Here is a 21,825-nt window from a genome sequence, read left to right as displayed (position 1 = left end):
TCAAGACTACAAAAGCTGTGATTTGTCAATGCTCAGGAACTCTTCTCATAGAGATTGCCACATTCCTAGCTTGGTCCTGAGTTCTTGCTGTGTTTGTTTCCTGGTTTCTGAACCCTAGGTTCTCCCTGAATTCATTAATTTAATTCACCTAGTTGCTTTGTACTGTGTCTTTGTTTACAGGCTAATTTCCCTTAGCTCTGAGTTTGAATTTCCACTTGTGCTGTGCTTCTGTATTTACCTGGGTTGGACTTTGCCTGTTTTTGGAATAAGCCCTGGACTGTTTATGGACTGTGTTCATCTGTTGCTTGCTGTGAACAGTGTACTGCTGGCTCACACAGCTGTTTGCCTGCTCTTGGGTTTATTTAATGAAAACCCAACACTGATCATACTACCTTCAGTAGCGACATACAGTAAAGTACAATAGGTTTAGATGTTTTTAGATACAGGTAGGTGTTTACAATTGGAAATGAAAGCATTTTAATCTTTAGTCAATAGTGTAAATACAGTTTGGCTCATCCTAATTAATCATACAGTATCCAACAAAGCCAACTTAAAATGTGTATTATTACAGATTTTAAATATTGTGGTGTTGAAACTAAGGAGGTATGATAAAAATGAATACAGAATCATCCAATAAAGAATACAGCTTTATTTCAAAATGGTTACTGAAAATACTTAAGCAAGCAGACAAAATGATGTTTGCAGAAAACACTATGCTTAAAATAACCAAACAGATCAATGCGTAACTGCACCGATACATGTATAGTGGCTTTTTAAATATGTTTTTTACAAAAATAAATTTGCTATGCTAGTGTATACGTCTTATTTTCCATTTTCTGCATATTACTAATATAAAATAATAATTTGTTATGACACATCACCATTAACAAAAGTATAACAAAAATATCCACTCATTTATAATTTCAAAAACAGCTTTTAAGACAAAGACTAATTTCAATAACGCACAGAAAAATGACAAGCTATCTGGGCTTTTACACGCATGTGCGATCAATTTGCTATTTTTTTTAATGACTCTAAAAACAGTGTTCCACAAGTCTCAGTCCTTGAGGGTCACACACCAGCATGATTTATAAGTATCTTAAATCAGTCAGTGCTGTGTACTAATGCAAAGGGTTTCATTTATCCACTTAGTTAAATAAAATTAAATGATTATATCTGAATTGGAATAAAAAAGTGTTACAATATGTTGCCATGAATTAGGGTGTTTGCTAAGCAAATTTTGCTACTGTGGCTGCAGTTGCTTAAAATAATTGCAGTATGTGACCCTCAAGCAATGGAAAAGACAAACATTGGTATGAAACAACAGTGAACAGAATTGTAACAAGCCAAAGTGACAAAAACATCACTGTACAATGTTTAGTATCTAAACCAGGAATCCAGTACTACAAAAGACCATTTTCTACAGTTTTTGATACATCCATAATGGTCTGGCATTTAATACCTATTATTAATAAAAGTACAATTGAAAGAAGTAGCAATTTAGTAGCCTAAATGTGGGTGATTTAAACAACTTGTACACTGACCATATTAATGCATGTTTCAGACAAAGGTCTAAAAAATCCAACAGTCCTTCTGAAGGCTTAGACAGTGATGAGCAATGATCTTTGACAAGTCCTGCACTCAGGATATTGCCATAATGCAATATCTGTACTTTTTCTTAATCTGAAATAATTCTTAATTATTTAAGACTGGCGATACGTCACAACTACATGCTACAGTATTTACAAAATGAAATACATTTACTGTTGCTTAATTTTCAGTCTACTGTATGTGATGTGTTCAGCACTGCTCTTTTGCCTACTGAATAATCCCATTGTTTTTAAATGATGTGATTATGGCCTGCATGTCTATCAAATTCTATGTGCTAATATTTTGTGAGCAGTCAACAGATGAGTTAATCAAGAGTATCAATCAAAAAATGCTACCAAAGGAAACAGTGACTACATTTCACACAGGTTGGAAAACTGGATTTACAACCCCTTTATTGTAAGAGATTAGCTTAATTCATATCACCTCACATATAATACATTGCTTTTCTCACCCTTTGACATACTTAACTTTCACAGGGAATGTTTGTATTTCGTAACGGCAGAAAATGCATTTCACATTATCAGTGATTAGCATGTTACAGCAATCAAAATGTGCACTGAAATGAAGGAAAATGTGTTGAATCGTATTTGCAGAAATCATCACTGACAAGTTTGTTTTTAAGTATTATCTGTCATTGTTATATAATTAATACTAATTTATATTTAAACAAATAATACATTTGGTAGAAGTTTAAAAAAATCAAAAGGTACTGTATGTATAGGCCTACTGTTAATGTCTCCAATAAATACATGTACTGTAAATCTATCTTTATATTGTCCATTTCATGTGTTATTTCATTGAGATTTTATTTTATATCTGTAAGAGTTAATATGATAAAGCACCAGTTCTTAAATCTATAATGTTTCTCCTACATTATTTACTTAAACTTATTAACCATGCAACACTTTTCAGTGTTTCACAGTTCACAATTTGCTTTTCAGCTGTTAATAATGTAGGGCTTACATTATTAGAACTGAGTTTAGAACTGAGATTTCTACAGATTAAATGTGTTCAGAAAATGCATATAAAAAAGCATTTCCCTCTGGTTTAACTAAATAAAATGATGCAAGGCTACATATCTATTATAGCTAAAACCATTTAATGCCAGGTAAATACAGAAATCCTCACACCTCCTGGCCAGACAAATAATGTAAATAAGTGACATTGGTGGTCTTAAATGAAACAATCGAACTTTAAACGAGTGCATTGTTCTGGTCATTCTCACAAATTATTATATAAACCCCAGAAAATGAGCGAGTACATTCAAAAGTCATTTCCATTGTGTATTACATTTTCATGTACAAAAAAAAGCTATCATTCACTTCACTACATGTTAAAATACATTCAGTTTTAAGTAATGCTGACATACTTTACCAGAACCATGTCTTTTAAGGTTAAATAACAAGACCAGTTTATAAACTTTCAGAGCAGCTGCAAAATAAACAGCGAAACTGTCACATTATTGTACACATACAGTATGACAATAAGATGGAATGAGTTTGACAGCTGTTTACACAAGTTATCCAACTCAGTACTTCAAAGTAAATACCATGCATTTGACTAGTAGTGACTTTTACCTGTTCATCAGTTCACTGCAGAAAACATGTTAAATTTGTAAGTACTCATAAAATATACTAAATATGAAATACAGGACACTGAAGCCTTCTGACTATCAGCTAATTAAATAGAATGCTTTGAGCCACATTCTTGTTTTCTTTTCAGTTCACTGCTGTTGTGCCTTAACAGCACCTTGCAGGAAGACCCTGACTCAGGGAAAGGGTCAGAGGTTTCATTTGTTGTGCTCCTCAAGGTTTGGCCTCTGAACTTGGGATGGCTTCCAGCAGTGGCCATCTCAGCCATGAGGTACAAGTCTGCTTTATAATTTGTAAGGCTCCTCACCAGCAGCTGGTATTAGACCTCCAAAGTCTGATCACACATCCACATACACACACTCAGAATATACCACAGTTATAAGCGACTTCAGAGCTTTCTCCAGGAGCTAAAACAAAGTTAAACAAACTGAAGCATGTTTCTTATAACTAGGACACTTTGGCTTTTAAATGTCACTGCAGGAGGCAGACAGTTTCCAGTGCATTCACCCTTTTGAATAGCTCATTCTGACAGAACAGCCCTCTCCCTGCAGCTTGGAGAGAGCTGTGACACAAAGTAGTATTCCATCTCTGAGAAGAGTGCAGAGTAACTCAGCGATAGCAGCTATAAGCAAAGGTGTATCTCAGACTGGCAATGCAAAAAATAATATGCAACCTGACAAAGCATTTTGTTCATAGAACTGGTCATACAAAAGTCCAAGCAGCCTATAAATAATGGACAAATCTAAATGATGTTGAATGTTTTGCTTTTCTTTGGAATGAAACAGGAAATTGTGTACCTGTGTTGAAAAGAATTAAACTTCTCAGCAATGTTACAGACTTAAATTATGATGGTGTATCAGCGTACACGATATAGGTGTAAGGATTTATATTGTCTAGAGATTAGAGTTATACAGTATGACTCCACAGCACAAGACAAACTACAATCATGGCACTTGTACAGAATCAGTTTCACACGATTTTCAGAAGTAACAAAAAGCATTTGAAATGTACTATTTACAAAACAACAAGGCTATTTCAGAATATCAATTGTTTAGGCATAACACAGAGTACATTTACGCATACACGTAATATAAAAAGATGCTTAACCCCATTATAGCAGTAATACTTAAAAAAACTATTTGATATACATCTCTATTCCTACTGTAAGACAATCTAAGCTGATATTTTAATGTAAATACATTAAAAGACATTCATTCTGTACTGTTTATCTGTTTATAAATTATAGACAGAGTGTGGTAACATTAGAAAAGGTCAAGATAACTCTTTAGACTTTTGTTTCAAAAACTTAACAAGGGATACAACATAACCTGGAGATGAATGACATATTGGATGTTGATGGCTTTTATAACCATTTATTTATATGAAAGGCGTGTTTTACTGTAAGAGGCAACTGTTAAAATATCTTTGATTTTAAGTTTTATATTTGTATTTAAATGCAATGTTATATTTATTATTGATGCAACTCTGTCAAAATTATAGAATTTTAAAATATTCTTAAGATAGCTGGAACCCAACTAAAGCTCAGAAAGGGGTTAGGTTGTAGCAGCAGGAACAGATTTAGCAGAAGACTATAAAACAAACACTGTTTAGGTAAATTACATACACAAAACTTCATTAAATGAACCAAATGTTGACCAGTTTTAGACTTGATAGGTTTCTGTATGTACATACCATCAAAGCTAATTAAACATTTGAACGAGTTTTGTTCATTTAAACTTTCTTTCTCCCTGAAAAATAGTGATAAGTAATGACAGGTTTTTCAGTTTTTCAAATTAAATAATGTGAAGGATATGTGCCTCATCAGTATTGTATTATTTCAAATTTCTTGATGTTGTTTCAGAAACAGAATTAACAGCAATCAAATAGCAAAGTTTCCCTCTAGCTAGCATCTAGAAGATGGCAATATTTATGCTACATATTGCTAGAAATAATATTATAAAGCAATTCATAAACTCCACTTGCTGTTCTGTGTGTGTACATTTGTATGTGTGTTTAAATACAGTATTATGCAAAACTGGGTTATTTTGATTGTTAGAAATATTTATTAAGTTTCCCATAATAAAGTTATTCTTTGTAGCTTAATCATTTTAGATCATATTATGTTCAAAACAATATAATACAATAAGACAATTTAAAGCAGTTTATTAAATATATGAAATGTGCTTGCATTTGCAACACTTTAATAAAATCATACCAAATCAAAAACCACTGCTGATGCCGAAATCAAACTGAAAATAAATGTAAAATGGAAGTTGAATTGTCTTCCAGATTTGAAGAAAGAAACATCACATGAACAACATGTAAATATTGGCTAACTTATTAAAGGGGGCAACGTTATGGTGGAAACAACAAAGAAACCACTGAATTGTTGAAAACAGAGATGTGCAATACAATGGTTAAAAAACAGGACTGTTCAAAATCAAATGACCAACAAGGCATGACCAACATTTACAGAGCTTGCAGGACTCAAGTCAAGCAAGCAGCTGTCAGCCGAGATGACTTCCACAGTGTTTATATCTCATCTCATACTTAAAAGATGAAAGGTTGTCACATGTCTGAAGTTAAGGATTTCTGGAAGCCAAAGTTGGTTTTGACTTCAAAGTAAGTAAAACACTAATAAGTACATGTACAGTGTATTTGAAATATTAAGCCATTACTTCAAGCAGTATGGTCTATAAAGTATAAATTCTAGATGATGTCAGTTTATTTGCAGAAGAAATGACTGTATATGGTATAATATCAATACGTGAAATGGGTAAATAGATCTAATATTATATTGGATGTCTTAGTTTTGGGGGCTAGTAAATGAGTATAAATAGAATACTAACCAAGAATATTTCTGAACAGATACTATTGCACCTTGCAACTCACCTAATTGTAGTTTTCAAAATGGCAGTGAATCCAAATATACTGCAAACCTACAGGAATTATTTAAGTACTAAATGTTGTAGAAAGAATATGGGATAGTCATAAGTTGATAACCCAATGTTTTGAACAATACTGTACACTGAAGTTTATATAGCAAATTACAGGTTGATCTATACATTGAGATTATTTTGTCCACACTGCAGTGTTTCTATCTGAAGGCTTCAGGAATAGTCCTCTACCGAGGTGTTTGTGGTGCTGTAAAAACTTGAACTCCGGGATGTTTTAGTACTGTTGCCAGAACAGCCATTGATGCTGGTATATCGTGAAGTGACACTTTTCTTCCTTGCACAGTCAGGATTGTCTCCCTCATTGGGTTCGAAGACAACAGTCGTACTGGATTCAATCCTGGAGACTGTGTACATGCTGCTCTGGCGGGCTGGGTTAAATCGTGTGGTTCTCAACTCCAGCTCATCGTAGCTGGAGAATTCAATGAATGGGCACCATCGGAATGCTCGCTTGAACCCTGCCCTGAACCTAAATGGAAAAAAGATAGATATTGTAATACACAGAGCAATGGACTACTTTCTCTGTTAACAGATTTTCAACCAAGATTGGGGATCAAATCACAAAAAACACATGATTTACAGTGGGCTCAAGAATTATTAGCACCTTTGTTAAAGATGCACAAGAAAAGCTGTATAAAATAAATAGCACAAATAAAAAGATATATTTTATGTCCCCAGAATGAAAACAACTATGGGCTTGTATTTAAGTTCAAGTATATAAAGACATTTTCAAAGCATTCATTACAATTTATTTTCAAACAAATACAGTATAATTTTTAAAGTTCTGAGTAATACAGTTTTTCTCAAATATACATAGGTTTCAAAATGAATCAGATCTCATGCTTCTATTACTTGGTGCAACCTACTCTGGCACGGATAACAGCACAAAGCCTTTTCCTATAACGTTTAATAAGTTTTTAGATTGGGACTGGGAGGGATCTTGGACCATTCCTCTCTGCAGAATTTTCCTTGATGTCCTTATGGAGTAGCCTTTTTCATTTAGACCACAGGTTTTCAATCAGGTTTAAGTCCAGAGACTGAGACTGCAATACGTTGATTTTGTTTTAAGTCAAACATTTCATTGTTGATTTTGAGGTGTTTAGTGTCGTTGTCATGCTGGAAGGTCCATCTGCGACCAAGTCGCAGCTTTCTGGCAAATGCAAGCTTTTTGGCCAGAATATACTGATACTTAGTAGAGTTCATGATGTAATTGATCTTAACTAGGGCCCCAAGGCCAGTGGCATCAAAACAGCCCCACAACATCATCGATCCACTGCCATATTTCACGGTGGGTATGAGATTGTTTTCTTTGCGTCCCTCTGGTGACGCCAAATGTACTGATGGCATGAATGGTCAAAGAGTCCAATTTTGATCTCATCTGACCATAGCACTCAGTTCTAATCAAAGTCCCAATAGCGTCTAGTAAATTCAAACCACTTCAATTTGACTTTCTCCTGGCAGTTCTTCCGAATAGCCTGTTGGCATGCATGTACCATCTAATTGTTGATTTGGAAACTTGGTAACACCAAGATGCAACCAGACACTGCAGTTCTCCAAATGTGACCTTGGATTCTTTTTTTGCCTTCCTCACCATGATCCTCTTTGTGTGTGAGGATATGATGCACGTTTGTCCTTTTCTGGTAAGTTTCCCACTGTTTAGTGGTTTTGAACTAATTGCCTTAATAATGCCAAGTGGTACTGTATTTAACTTTTTATGTATATTTTGTATCTATTACCTGATTTGAGAAGATCAACAACCATTGGTCTCTTTTGATTTGTCAGGTCTTTGCGTTCCCTGTGGTGTTGGATGACAAAAGGTTTCCTCACGTGTGTTACCCTGTGTGTCCCGAAAAATCATTTCTTAGGACTGAGTTGTATTTAAGTAAGCAGAATTTCATTGCAGCTTTTATTTTGCTTGATTGTCTTTAAAAACAAAACCACAGGGGGTCCAATAATCTTGTCGCAGGTGTTTCACAGGGGTTGCTGTTGCTTAGGACAACCCAAGGAAGCTACACTAAACAGTATGTTCAATATAAAACAAAATTAATTCAACCCTTGGAACAATATACTGTAGCTTCTTAAGAAACCACAGTCCCAGGAGGTCCTACAATATCAGATTGTGAAAGAAACAAGGTTTTTGCCCCAGTTGCCTGCAAAAGCATCATTAAACTTAATGATAATTCTAGACTTGCGTGAAAAATGTAACTCTACATACAGTAATGTGAAATAAGAAAAAAAGTGTTAGTAGTCTCAAAAGTTTTACCACCTGTGGTTTTGACTGCTTTGATGTATCTTCCTCTAAGACTTGATTGTGACAAGAGCCATGCTGTAGCTCAGCAGGATGCTCTTTTACACATTGACAGGTAATGCATACACCACAAGAAGAACCTGCTTATTTAAATGACTCATGAAAGTACCTGCTGTAGACTGCTTCTACAGATGACATTTTTGTAAATGGGATGCTCTTACTATGCTCAGCCTTTCTATCTTTTTAAAGAATGGTAAAGAAATGGAAATAACTCAATCAAAAGCTGTTAGGACCTTGCGGTATCTGAGCATACTATCAGATCATCTTCCTTTACAGTTTTTCTGTGTATCATTCAAAAAATACCTACTATACCTAAAACACACCTAATCTGCCTCTGTTTAAGTAAGGTAACACACCAATCAGGCACATATTATCTAAAAATAATACCATCCAAGAATTTAGGACACCTCAGAATAGTTAATTGAATGTGGATTAATTTGCTGATGATACTAGCAAAACTTGGAAAAGAATCAGAGGACAGATTTTCTTTATATTCAGTGAAACATCTTCATATTTCTTATTTCTGTGAACATTTTCTAAAATACAAATTACATTTACAGTACAATTCAGTAGAAACAGACAACATCAAAGCTTGGATGTAATGGTAATCTGACCATAAAGACAAAGTAGTGAGAACCCAAATATACAGTATCTGTGACATGAATCAAGAGGCTGCTACAAGAGCAATAATAGGGATGGGACAGGCCTCAAAACAATGAATGCAGAGAAACAAGGACTAACTTTTTGGTATTGAAACAGAAATAGGAAGTTTAAGAAACAAAAAAAAATCTCTCCTACATCTTATTTTCAAGATAACATTTCAGGTTGTAATTTGTACCCAGTTTCATTTTTGGGATGGTGGGTTGTATTTCTATTGCATTTTTCCAGTTGTTTCTCAGGTTTAAAGTTCATGTTACCAGATCTTCTAAAGAAACATTACAAAACATAATGAAATTAAAAAACACTACAGCCAAAATAATTCCCACACCAAACTCTAAATCCTAGGATTAAAAAAATAAATCTAGGATGCCTGACAAGATGTTTGATTAACTGAATGAGATAGAAAAGTCATTGCTGCAAAGAAATCAGTGGCAACCATGATTCAAGGCTACTCCATAGTATATGGATTTCATTCTTGATAGGATTTATAGTTTTATTGTCAAACCAATATTATTATGAATTATATCCAAGTGCATATCAATACTCTAGTGCCGAACTTCTTGAAAAAAAAATATAACTGATACAGAAATCCCCAGGATATAATAAATGATAATCTTTCAAATTTGAGGTATCCTGCTAGATTTGTTTTTTTTTGGGGGGGGGGGGCATGTGAGCATTTTCTAATATTTAGATGGAATAAAACAGTTCTTTTTTTTAGATCATAAACTGAATTTTGAATGATGACTCCAAGAATGACACTCCTATGCAAGAATATACTACTGTGATGCAAATTGCTACACATTAATGCATGCCAGAATGCTTTATAAAATTACAGAGAAAGCCTTGTCAGTAAAACATACTCCACATTTTTAGCACACTCAGAAAGACGGCTTTGCAGATTAGAGTTTAGGAATGCAGACTTTCTGTATGCCTAATGTTGACTAATAAGGGGTTCACTGAGAATCAGAGCTCCAGCTTCAGCTGACTGAAGTCTGTGCCTTGAACTAATAAAAACAAATCTGCATCTTGAGATCTTAGGGAACAATTAGGCACATAAAGAATACATAACTTCTGAGGATAAAAAAAAAACTGGAGTACTTTGCAGCTACTTTAAATGGTAATCCCACTTAATGGAACAAGAAGGTTTATTCCATGATGAAAAGAGAAGAAAGAAAACAACATGACGTTGTGTTTTCTTTCTTCTCTTTTTAGCATGGAATGAACCTATTACTTGTTTCTTTGCAGCCTACGCATGCTGACGCAGCTACCCACCTGAACTACTTCAATCCCACTCAATTATAGGTTCGTCATAATTTCTATGTCAGTGTGTAATTTTAATGTTTCCCATCTCTTTCTTTAAGCTCTTAAACATTGGAAAAGAGTTTGATGTATTTTTATAAATATTTTATCATTTGCTTCATTACATATTTTCTAAGGTGACACAGTACTGTATATTTCTGTTTAATTCCTTTGAAAAAATGGAACTTGTTTATTAGATTATTGTACAATATATGTACAGTATGTGTGAAACTCACACTCTGCCTGTACCTATACAGTGGACATTTTTGTCTTGGAGTCATCTTTTACAATTTGTAACACTAGAGAATGCAGTCTGGGCTGGAGACCAAGTCTGAAATGACAGCACTGAAGACAAATTCTTAACCATACTGTCAAAACACTAGAAATGTCTGATGGTCTTTCTCAAGACATCAGAAACTGGTATTCTTAGTTTACAATGAGCAATGTGAAATTGATCTCTGGATTGTTCAACCTTTTCCATTTGGAAGCTTTTAAAAATATGTCTAGCGAGTCAGCTTAAGTGGTAAATATATGGTATCATTTAAGCGATGATCAATTGCTTTCTATAGATAAGGACCTGAACTAAATCCATTAATTTCTTCTACACTTTAAGCAAAAAACAAATCTTTATGGCACCCAGTAACATAATATATTCCATTATAAGTCAAATAAATGCATGACATAATTTTGTTCTAATTCAGGAAAACAGTAGCATAAAGAGATCTTTTTGAAATAGCATACATGGGGATTTTAATTAGATTATGCTAACTAAAGCGGGCAGGGAAGCAACAAAAGACTGATTTTTAAATAATACTGAGGAATTTGAGATTTCAAATTCCAGGGGTTTTCTTACCAGTTTTTCAAATGCTGAAAGCAGAATCTAAAGAGATCAAAGATATGGAGCAAAGAATCCAATAATGTACAGACAACATACTGAAAATTAAGGGGCAAAGTCAACAACCAAAAGTCAAACAAAAATTTCCAAATACTGCAGATGTTAGAAGGTCAAATCAAGAATTAAAACTTTGCTTTACTGTCAGCTTTAGTCAGTCATGTGTTTTGCCTTAGAAAATTGTTAAGAGCAGCCTTTAAGACCAGATTCAAATATTTGAACCTTGTTGACATAGCTTACAATTCTGTTGTTTTTAGGAATCGTTTCCTGGTAGAGTTTTAATGGTACAAACAGCCTCTCTTGATTAGTTGATGCATTTATAGAATAGGCTTCCCATTCAAATTGTAGCATCCATATTTATGGAGTAAAAGATTTAACTGTAGGTCTTATTCTGTTAAGTTTAGAAGGCAGATTTATCTCTCTTTTCGGCCTGTGGACCGTAGGTGTTACAGTATATAGGATCTTTGAATAGCTGGTAGCAGTCTGAGTTTTTTCTGGTTGTTCAGAACATAAGTCACCAAGATGCCTTGTTTGTAAGTAATGTGTTGTGATGTGTTGTGTTGTTTAGTTTATGTCATTGTCATTGGTAAGAAATATTTATTTAACTCAGTGATATATTATTCTGTTGCCAAAGCTGCACCAGAGAACAAAGATCTCAAGTGCCTCTACTTTACTAAACAACATATCTGTACAATTTGGGGGTTATCATTATTTTATTTACTCACTGATTATCCTGCTCAGATTATTTCCAGTACATTCTATTAAAATACATAACCACCTATTTGTAACAATATTACAACTTACAACTGAAGCAGTAAGAAGAACACTTAAATCTGGATAAAAAACAAGAAATTCCATTAACACAAGAGGGATAGGCAGGAAAATGTAATAGGGAAATCTTGTGATGAGGCTTTATCATCCTATCCAAGGTTGTGAGCAATCCGTGTAATATTGGAAATAAAACCACAACATTGTGTCAGATGTCAAACAATGCTGATTAAACTTAGAATCAAGGACAGTGGACTCTTCAATTCAATCATAATGTTTTATATTTCCTGGAAATTCCTTGATAATAGCACATGTACTATCAACACCGATGCACATAATACTAATATATGTAAACTGAGTGCCAAGTGTAGTGTGTTGATTTCATTTTGCAATGAAAACAAATTTCAACAGCTCATGTTGGTACAGAAATCAGAATGGACCTGCAAGCAGCTGAAGAGACACAGACAAAGGTAAACCTGCAATCAGCAATGGAATACCATAATTTCTGGCAGGACAGACCAGAGATATACAGTACACAGCAAATGATTTGTTGGATATTTCAGGCAAGAGGTGCTGGAAACACTGCATGAAGGACATCAGGGATTAAACTATGTTTCAGCAAGAGAATGCCTCTGGTGTCCAGGCATGAAATGTCAGGTGTGTGATCTAGTAGTAAGAACGAGCCCAATTTCCTGAGTCATAAGTCAGGCCTCAACAAAGTATACTGTATACTCAGTATTTTCAGTTTCGATTTCTCTAAGATTTTCTACTCACCATAATTAGTTATTTTTCGAATTAGGCACAGCTTCATTGTTTTGGTTTAACTGATTTGGCTCTAGTTACAAACAAAAGATACCTGGAATACATTTAATAACTGAAATAGAACAATAGGTTTATTCCATGCTGAAAAGAGAAGAAAGGAAACACAACGTTTCGGCCACGGAGCCTTCTTCAGGTGTGAGAATAACTGAAATGTCAGGTTGCAAAACGTGGCGCAGTCACAGTCATAATGTGCATCGTACAGTCAACAGGATGCATTGCATTTACTGATTTTTTTAGAACTCTGTCAATTATCTGTTGATTTAGTAGAAAGAGCAGTCTAGTTCATATCCTCTTGTGCAAAAACCCATTACGAACTGTCTTTGGTTACAATGTATTTTATTTTTTGAGGAACCATTAGCAGCTTTATTCCATTTAACTTGGAATTTAACTTTTCCAGTGCTGACATACTGAAAATAGCTTTTGTTAGCTTAGAACATGCATATTCGGAAACCAAGAATTACTTGTCACTTTGTTGCTCTGATTACTCACTTTGAGACATGCAGTCTACTTACCTGCTGTTAAGGCAGCAGTAAATGATGGGGTTGTACATCGTGGAACTCATAGCCAACCAAAGAATAGCAAGATAAACTTGCTGAATGTATTTCCACCGATTCAGGTCCCGGTATATCCCAGTCATGATGAAATAAATGTGATAGGGAAGCCAACAAATGGCAAAAGTGGCTACCACAATGATCATCATTTTAACAACCTGAAGTGGGAGAAAGAAATGCCATTATCTGTTGAGTCAGAGAAAATAAACAAGTTCATCTTGTAAGCAAAAGCTCATTATCTGTGACAATCTCAAAGCAAAGACACAATGTATGTTATTTCCCCATTCATTTCAAATCTTCACAGAAGATTTAGGATTTAGGATGGTGGGCACATTACTTTATTGCAGTGAAATAAAGACTGAAGAGTGAAGTTGGATATTGATATGAGACTAGAACACAAAACATTTGTTATAAGACAGCTACTGTATGCTGTTATTCTGACAGTACTGTGTGACATAAAAACAGAATTGTGTAACCAGATACACCCTGCAGTTACCCCTCTCTTTTCCAGATTCACTATTCAAATGTCCTGCAACGCAGAGGTACTCTGTTTGATCACTTGAACTTTCAACATTAATTATATGCTTTAAAATGCTTGGTGTTGCGTTTATAAACATGTGATTTAGGTACTTACAGCATTAAACATGCAGTAAAATAACATTTTCAGTCTCTCTAGAGAGACAATTTACTGTATATATTGTAAATTGTTTATATTACTGCATAAAATATTACAAATTGCCATAGGGTACTATGCTGGCCACCAAGATAGTGGAATATAACATATTATTTTCTTAGTTGTCTTCTTTTTCATGTATTTTCAACAATCCTTACACGTCTTTTGGCTGTAGTGTCAACAGAAAGACATCCTGTGGCTATAACTGTGTATCAAAATTTCCCTGTGACATCCTGTAGCTGGACTGCAATTTATTTGTCACTGTGTCACTGATTTACTTCCTTACCCCCACCAAAATCTCCTTTTTCCTAAGAAGAAGCTGCATTTTTTATTCATGGGATTTTCCCCAGCCCATCTTATTATTAATTTAAAAATTATGCACTGTACTCTCTTTGCATCTTCCTTCCTATCTCTTTAGCCCTCATGCTGCACAGTCATTTTCAATTTAAACCGAGGATCCCAGAAGATCACTGTCAATGGCTATAGACACCTATGTCAGTTTTCTACTGCACAGTGAGCTTTTTTGGATAACCTCAAAAGAGCAGCTAATATGAACTGAAATTTGTTCTTCATAGAAAAAGAATAAATACTTGCCAACATTGTATTTCTTTATTAAATTATAGACTGGAGAGTGAGAGTTTCTGTGCTGTCTAGAAAGTGTATGCTAGAATACTTAGTATGTCTTGCAAATCTTTGGCATCTTACCTTTCAAAGATCTGAATATACAGTACTGTGTATGTGCATTTAATATTAAAATGCTTTAGTTTATGCATAGTTATAATTACATTATTAATGAGACATATTTCTGTGCAGATTGCCTAGAAAACTCAAAACAAAAACAGTGACCTTATGCTTCAGAAAGACTCGATTGCGTTAATATTACATTTGTTAATGTTGTGATGAAGCCAAAGAGGCTGGAGTGATTACCTCAGAGCAGAGCACTGAAATACTGTACAATAGGTGCATCATCACTCCAGTGAATGGCTGGTTGAGCCTGAGCATTCTACATGGGAAAATTAGGGAAATCAACGACACCTGCTGATTTCTCTGACTAGGTAACCGAGTGAGACCAGACAAAGATCGACTGCAGCATTAGGTTGCAGAGCAGTAACATTGCAGGTGTAAACAAAGTAGAAATTGTATGAAAAGGACTAGAGAAAATTAGAGCACATACTAGTTTTTCAAGACTGTTATAAGCTGTCAATGGTTACCATCTCTGATTGTCAGAGAAAACATTTTATTATTCCCAACTTTTGGCCAAAGTGTATCTGCCAATCAGCACTCTAACCCTAAACAGAGTTAGAAAAAGTATCCAAATTAGGTTGATAAAGAAGCAAGGGTTAGAACAATTCTGACAAACACCTGACCGATCCTACTAGAGCTATAAAAACAACTTACATACGTATGGGTTTATGTATTAGTACTACGTGTCCAGGTCTTTCCCATCACTCTACCCCATAGAAGGATCTGTTGCAATGTAATATGTAATTATTTCATAATCATTTTAATAAAAAAATATTATTTTACCTGTTTATTGTCCTGAAACACCATTCCATATACAGTAGCATTTCACACCATGACAATCGATGCAATTAAGATTTTAAGCTACAGTAGAACTGAAGTTCAACGGTACCACTCCTCTGAATTGAATTAACCTTTATTGCCTTTTGTTCATTTAGATACAGTAGTTTTTCAAGACAAAATAAATTACACTTCACTCCTTTTGTCACCTCTCAGAGAGTCTGTTATGTTATCACTGCTGCATCTGGCAGCTTATAAATCACGAAAGAACTCTTTCAGGTATTTTGTTTTTGTCTGTGTGTATCTAGAAAAAGTAGAAACCTCAGGCTTATCAGAAGTGTTTTTAGGAGAATTTTTAGGAGGATACAAAAGACGTCCTTCAAAAGACTTTGTCTTATGTTTTCCACCTACTGAACACAAGAAGGTTAGAAGGTGTATTTTCTTTACCAGGAGTTTGTTTTCCTTCTACTGTAAGCTGATGGACTTTAATGTACAGTAGCGTGCAATTATTGCTTAAAATATTAATCAGTTTCAATAGAATTGATTACAACAGGACTATGGTAATTTTTAAAAAGTAAGAATTCAGTTTTAAATCCATTTGCTACTGTACAAATAGTATGTAATACAAGCATAAATTAATGTCAAAAGAACATGAGTGCCATGAAAAACTGAAAACATACAGTATATAAACCCTTTTATTGATGGTTTTTTTTTCAAAAAGTCAAATCTCTGTATAACAAAAGAAAACTAAATCATATTAAGGTTTGATTTCAAAAGTGAATTTTAAAAATGTTGACAATTTCAAAGATTGTAATGAGAATTCTGTGGAGCCTGGTCTTCGGCAGAGTAAGAAGGACTTGAGTCACAAGATCTCACACTTGGGCTACTCTTGCCTTCGTCCTTGAGATAACCTGGATGATAACTATTAATATTATGTGTTTTTTTTTGACAATGCGAGAGTCCTAATATGAATTTCAAATGACAACACAAGGTCAAATATTTCTAACTTGCATTTGATTGAATCCCTTTTGATATGTTTTAGGAGGTATTGTAACGAACAGTACTTTCCGGACCCTATGCGGACGACACAATCCGAAGAAGTGGGGAAACACTAGGAAAACGTCATGCAGGAATACGGGGCCGAAAACAGGGGGGCGTGTCAAAAGTGTGCTGGTGCTTTGCATTCTATAAACATGTTTGGTTTCACTTCTCACATTAGCCCATTCCTTAAGAAAATTGACATTCTTTGCTCAACTATTCCAGTCTTATCTTGTTACTTTTGCATTGGTATCATGGTCAAAAATGCAGATGGTAAATCAAATTCCATCCCTTCCTGTAGAAAATATACAGGGAAACTGGACCTCAAGGCAGCATGAATAGATCTGCAGTATGCATTGAGGAGAATCTGAACTGTAAGCTCCTGTTTTGGCAGAGCAGACAGACCACATCCAGAAAATTTGAGCACTAAAGTGTTCAAATCTTGGGCTTAGGTAAGGGACTGATGCCTTTTAATTGTGGACATATTTATTTCATAATAGTGATATCTACCTGGCTAAAATAAATTTTATCTTGTTTGGTGATGCAGTATTTGGGATAAGGAAAAGGTTCCCATTCATTTAGGATTTATTAATTCATTTATTAATACAGTCCTGTACAGGGTAATTTCTTTGACCGAAACAAGTTCCCTCTTTTCCTATACAGTACCTGTGCCTGACGGTGAATTCTATTTTTCTGTAGAAGATAGGACAATAAATGTTTGTGTCTTTCTCAAATAAATATTTGTCTTTTTAAGACTGGTTAATTACTTTGTTACCACACTGTGCTGAAGAACAAAGAAAAATTGTACTGCACCTACTGTATAAGTATTTCTATTCTGTGTTCACTGACAATAAGTGGGTGAGTAATTGTTAAATTTTAACAATCAAAGAATAGTCTGCATGGTAATCTGGTGTCAGGACATAATATCCTCTTTTATAATTCAATTGAATTTATTCAATTGCAGACTTCCAACTCACACAACCTAGCTAACAAAAATATAAATTACTCAATATCAGGAAACTGCTGATGATCAGCATATCAGTGAAAATCTGTCCAAGTGGCAACATGTACATACAGTATAATCATGGGTACTGTTCTTGCATACAGAATTCTATTACCTTGACTTATTATGTATTAGTAGGAAAGGAACAGATTGTAAACACCTACAATTTACAGATTTGCTCTCCAAACAGAAGGCAACCCAATGAAAGAAAGCACAAGTGATGTCCACATAGGTTTCTATGTGATCCAGTAGGACTGACACTAACAAAAGCCACACTTTAGTCCAGAAGAAGAATAGGATTAATTGACTCAGTGTCAGAAGCCATGATAAAATCATTAACTGAGGCTGTTTCAGGACTGAAAAGGTTTAAAAAGCTCATTAGATACAAGATGAGATTGTAATTGAGCTGCCACTAACCAAATGCTTGTGCAAGAAAAAGCAAATTGGAAAAAAGCACAAAGCTCAAGAGTTTATGAAAAATCAAGGTATACATTTTTAAGATTAACCCAGAAAATTCTTTCATACAATTCAGACTTCCAGAATCTGAAATTTCTACTTTTCCCAATATTAGACTAGAATTAACTAGAATAATGGAAATCTTAAAATGGTAATAACAGAAATTTAGTATCAATTATTGTATGGTTATTGTATGGTTCTAATTATAAAAAATTATGAAAAAAAAATCTGTTTTTGTTTTTTTGTTATTGCGTAATTCTTGTGAATAATGCAAAATAAGTCACTCTTGAAAGAAGACACTAATCCAACTTTTGTATGCTTTTGCAACTGGTTTGAAATCAATATGAAAGTCCACTGGTGTCAAATGCTGATGTTGCTGGTGTCAAGATGTCTGAGTACTCACAGAATGCATTCACACAATTTAGAAACAGGTGAGAAATCTGGTTGCTATTTAGTATCTTAAATGGGCAAAAGCTCTTTGAATTCATTATGATGCCTGTCTGCTAGTTTTCAGAGCCTCTCTCTGCATTTACACAGCTATTTTTGTTTGAAACAGTTTGTTCAGACTGTTGTGAGATTCAGTCTTAAGTTATTGAGATGTACTGTATCCTCATCCTCTATGTGCTGGACAGGTTGGGTTGAGTTGTCAGTAGTTTGCAGTTTCTGTAATTTGTAGCAATTTGTAATTGTACAGTTAATGGTAATTTTCAGAGATCCTTCAAGATATGGTTAAATTAGATTTTAGAATCAAGGGGATGTCGTCAATTAAATGGGAATAATGTCCCAAATAGTCTTGTCTGATTTTTTATTCTCATATTCATTGATAATAGACCTAATACATTTAATACATCTTAATGCCTGAAACATATTTGTGTGGACATTTTTCAGAATTACTCTGAGAACTTTGGTTTCTGAGCATTGGGTGCTGAACAACAAACAATTCTCATTGTAGAGCCTATTCATTAAAACAATTACTGAATCAGCAATCACCAAGTATTTTTTTTTGTTTGTTTACCCACCTAATTTGGAATCACCAATTATTTTAAGACTCTGCTCTCTGGGAGAAAATGAGAGATTTTAAGACATGCACCCTCCTGCAAATCCATTTGTCTTTTGACATAATGCAATACTTCACAGCACTCCAGTTGAAGGAGTTGCTCACTGATGTCTCTCCCTAATGTCACTGCAAGCTTTCAGGTACCAAAAGAGTTTCAGGGGTGGCTCTCAGCCAAAACGCTGAGAAAGCCTTGGCCAAGTATCCACAATCCACCTCTGGTAGTTCTCATGTAGTTTTTTACCCACTGCTGGGGTACCTGTCATAGTTGGCTAGTAACATGACCAAGGCTCGGTCTCATGACATCTGGGCCATAGATCTCAGTACAGCTGGTTGAAATGCTTGAGAAAACTCAGGCTGCAATTTTAATATAACATCTGTACTTCTGTCATAGTTCTTCTTATGTCTGCCTTCAGAAATTTTGTCGGCAACCCTTACTGTTATTTTCTGTAAATGAAATAAACCGATAGTTATATTTTTAGGCTTTGTGAATATACATGGAAAAACTCATTTCAAGTCTTAGAAAGTCTTGTTTAATGCTTTAGTGGAATCTCAAACAAATTAATGGAATATCATAATCCCTGGCACTGTCTAATTCCCCTACTAAGTTGTAGATAATAATAAAGATAACCATGAGAAAAAAGTAATAAATTTATCTTAGCCCTTCTGAGTATTAAAATATGTCTTCAGCACAGCAGAAATGAAAGACACTGATATTAGCAATATACAGTACAGTTTGCTTTCATTTATAGTTGAAGGTCATTCAAAGTGTAAGCAATTAATGCTCATATTAATATTGCATCGGTCTCTTCTCAGAAATAAAATCTGTTTAGATGCTTCTGTTATTCTGAATATTGAAGAAGCCCGTAGCATTTACATAAGATAAAAAAAACACCTTTTAATTACTTGATCCATTAAAAGAGTGTCCCTTAGAAATATCCTACATTTTATATGAATTACTAATGGAAATCAACAAAAGCAGATACACAAGAATCATTCCATTGTTTGTCCTTTATCTATGCAGAGGTGGAAAGAGAGTCTAATGGAGAAATGAGAAAGACAGTGGCAGAGAAAAGGGAAAAAGAGGTACAGTACTTGTATTGAGGGGGAGAAACAGAGAGAGCCACATGTCAGCTCTCAAAGCACAAGAGCTGACTGTACAGTAGTTTGAGCAGATTGCACCGTGTATCTTAAAGGGGACTATGCAATGTTCAAACAAGGTCTTCTGGGAGAGTAAGAAGGGCTACAAACTAGTTAACACTGTCACATACAGAGAGACAGAGACACTAAGAAAGAGAGAAGGAGTGGACAAGGTTAACATTGTTCTCACCTCAAGACAGGTTTAACTATTCACTCCTCCTTTGAGATTGGAAGATTCTAAGATATAGATGTGTGTATAATTTCAAAAAAGTGCTTTATATTCCCAATTCTAAAAACACAATGTCACAGTGCTACCGTAGTTGAGATTGGTGTTTATAATACTGACAAGTATTGACAATACTTCACCTACCTTTCGCTAGGCAGAAGATGGCAGAAAGTGAAAATTTGAGAAGGAATCCCAGTGAAAGAAAAATGTGGAGTCTACGATTTCAGAGCAGTAATTTTTTAGTCCTCCTAACAGGCACTCTTTGTTAATTAAAAATCTCAGTTCATGAGTTGTAATACCACCTGACAGTTAAGTAATTGAAGTGTTTGATAATTAAATACTTCAATTATTTACAACATAAAAAATATTTCTAAAACATTTATAAAAACCAGGATACAGATTTCTGGGAACAAACATCATTGGTGTTTTAACTAAATGAGGAAGTTAGATTAATTCCTGTAATTTCTAACTCTATTTGCATTTGGATACTAGCCAAACCTTGTCCCTGATAGCTCACAAGACACATATTCATATTTTAAAACTATACCGTCATCATAGTAGTTAACATCTCTAAGTTCATCAGTGATATGCAGTAAAGCCATGCAGTATATGATTAAGCCAGTGGAAACCACAGGTGTATGGCAAAACCCGCAGAGGCTAAAAGCCGAATTATTTCTCAGCCATCTTAAAAGCCTCACGAGTGTCCCTTAGTCTGAGTAAAACGCAATTTGGAAGGACCTGTTCTTTAAAAACTGAAATTGTGCTAATTGCTCCCATATTAGTTTTTTAACACAAGAACCCAGAGTGCAGACCTTTATGTAAGACATTTTAATAATATCTTAACATACAAAAGCTTAACAGGTCAAGGAATTCTGTTTGAAGTTTGAGAAAAAAAGAGATACTGTATGATTCTGGTTCTGCTTACTCTTTTCAGTTTTACTGACGCTTTGAACTAGGTGAAAAGTTTTTCAATTACTGTTCTTTATTTACTTAAATATTAAGCACTATTTGTGCCCAGAAACAAATCTTCATAAGCTCACTAAATAAAGTCTACTTCTTTAAAAATCAAGTTAACCAGTGACATGTACTGTAACTACAGTACAGTACATTCAGTTCAACTTATCACAGGACCACTCAACCACAGTACAGTACATACTGTTTGCTACTGACATTGTAAAAAACAACTTCAGAGCTCTAGGCAGTTCACTTCAAAGATTCTACTGATTATCATTTTGTGTAATTTAAGAATATTTAAGA

At 34.5% G+C, this 21,825-nt stretch overlaps 1 protein-coding gene across 1 annotated transcript in view; it reads right to left on the bottom strand.

The window, feature by feature from the left end:
- Positions 1-633: 633 nt before the first annotated feature.
- The window catches only part of LOC102683444 (neuromedin-K receptor), a 76,720-nt gene continuing 55,528 nt past the window's right edge, over positions 634-21,825 (bottom strand). The window contains exons 4-5 of the mRNA XM_006629799.3: positions 13,419-13,615; positions 634-6,626 (exon numbers count right to left, since the gene is read on the bottom strand). Of these exons, the coding sequence (XP_006629862.1) occupies positions 6,314-6,626; positions 13,419-13,615 (510 nt within the window). The 3' untranslated portion in view covers positions 634-6,313. The remainder of the gene's footprint in view (positions 6,627-13,418; positions 13,616-21,825) is intronic.

This window comes from Lepisosteus oculatus, chromosome 1, assembly GCF_040954835.1.
Source record: "Lepisosteus oculatus isolate fLepOcu1 chromosome 1, fLepOcu1.hap2, whole genome shotgun sequence".
Lineage (NCBI taxonomy): Eukaryota > Metazoa > Chordata > Actinopteri > Semionotiformes > Lepisosteidae > Lepisosteus > Lepisosteus oculatus.
Note: the sequence above shows the minus strand (reverse complement) of the source record. Positions and strands in the feature narration are given on the sequence as shown.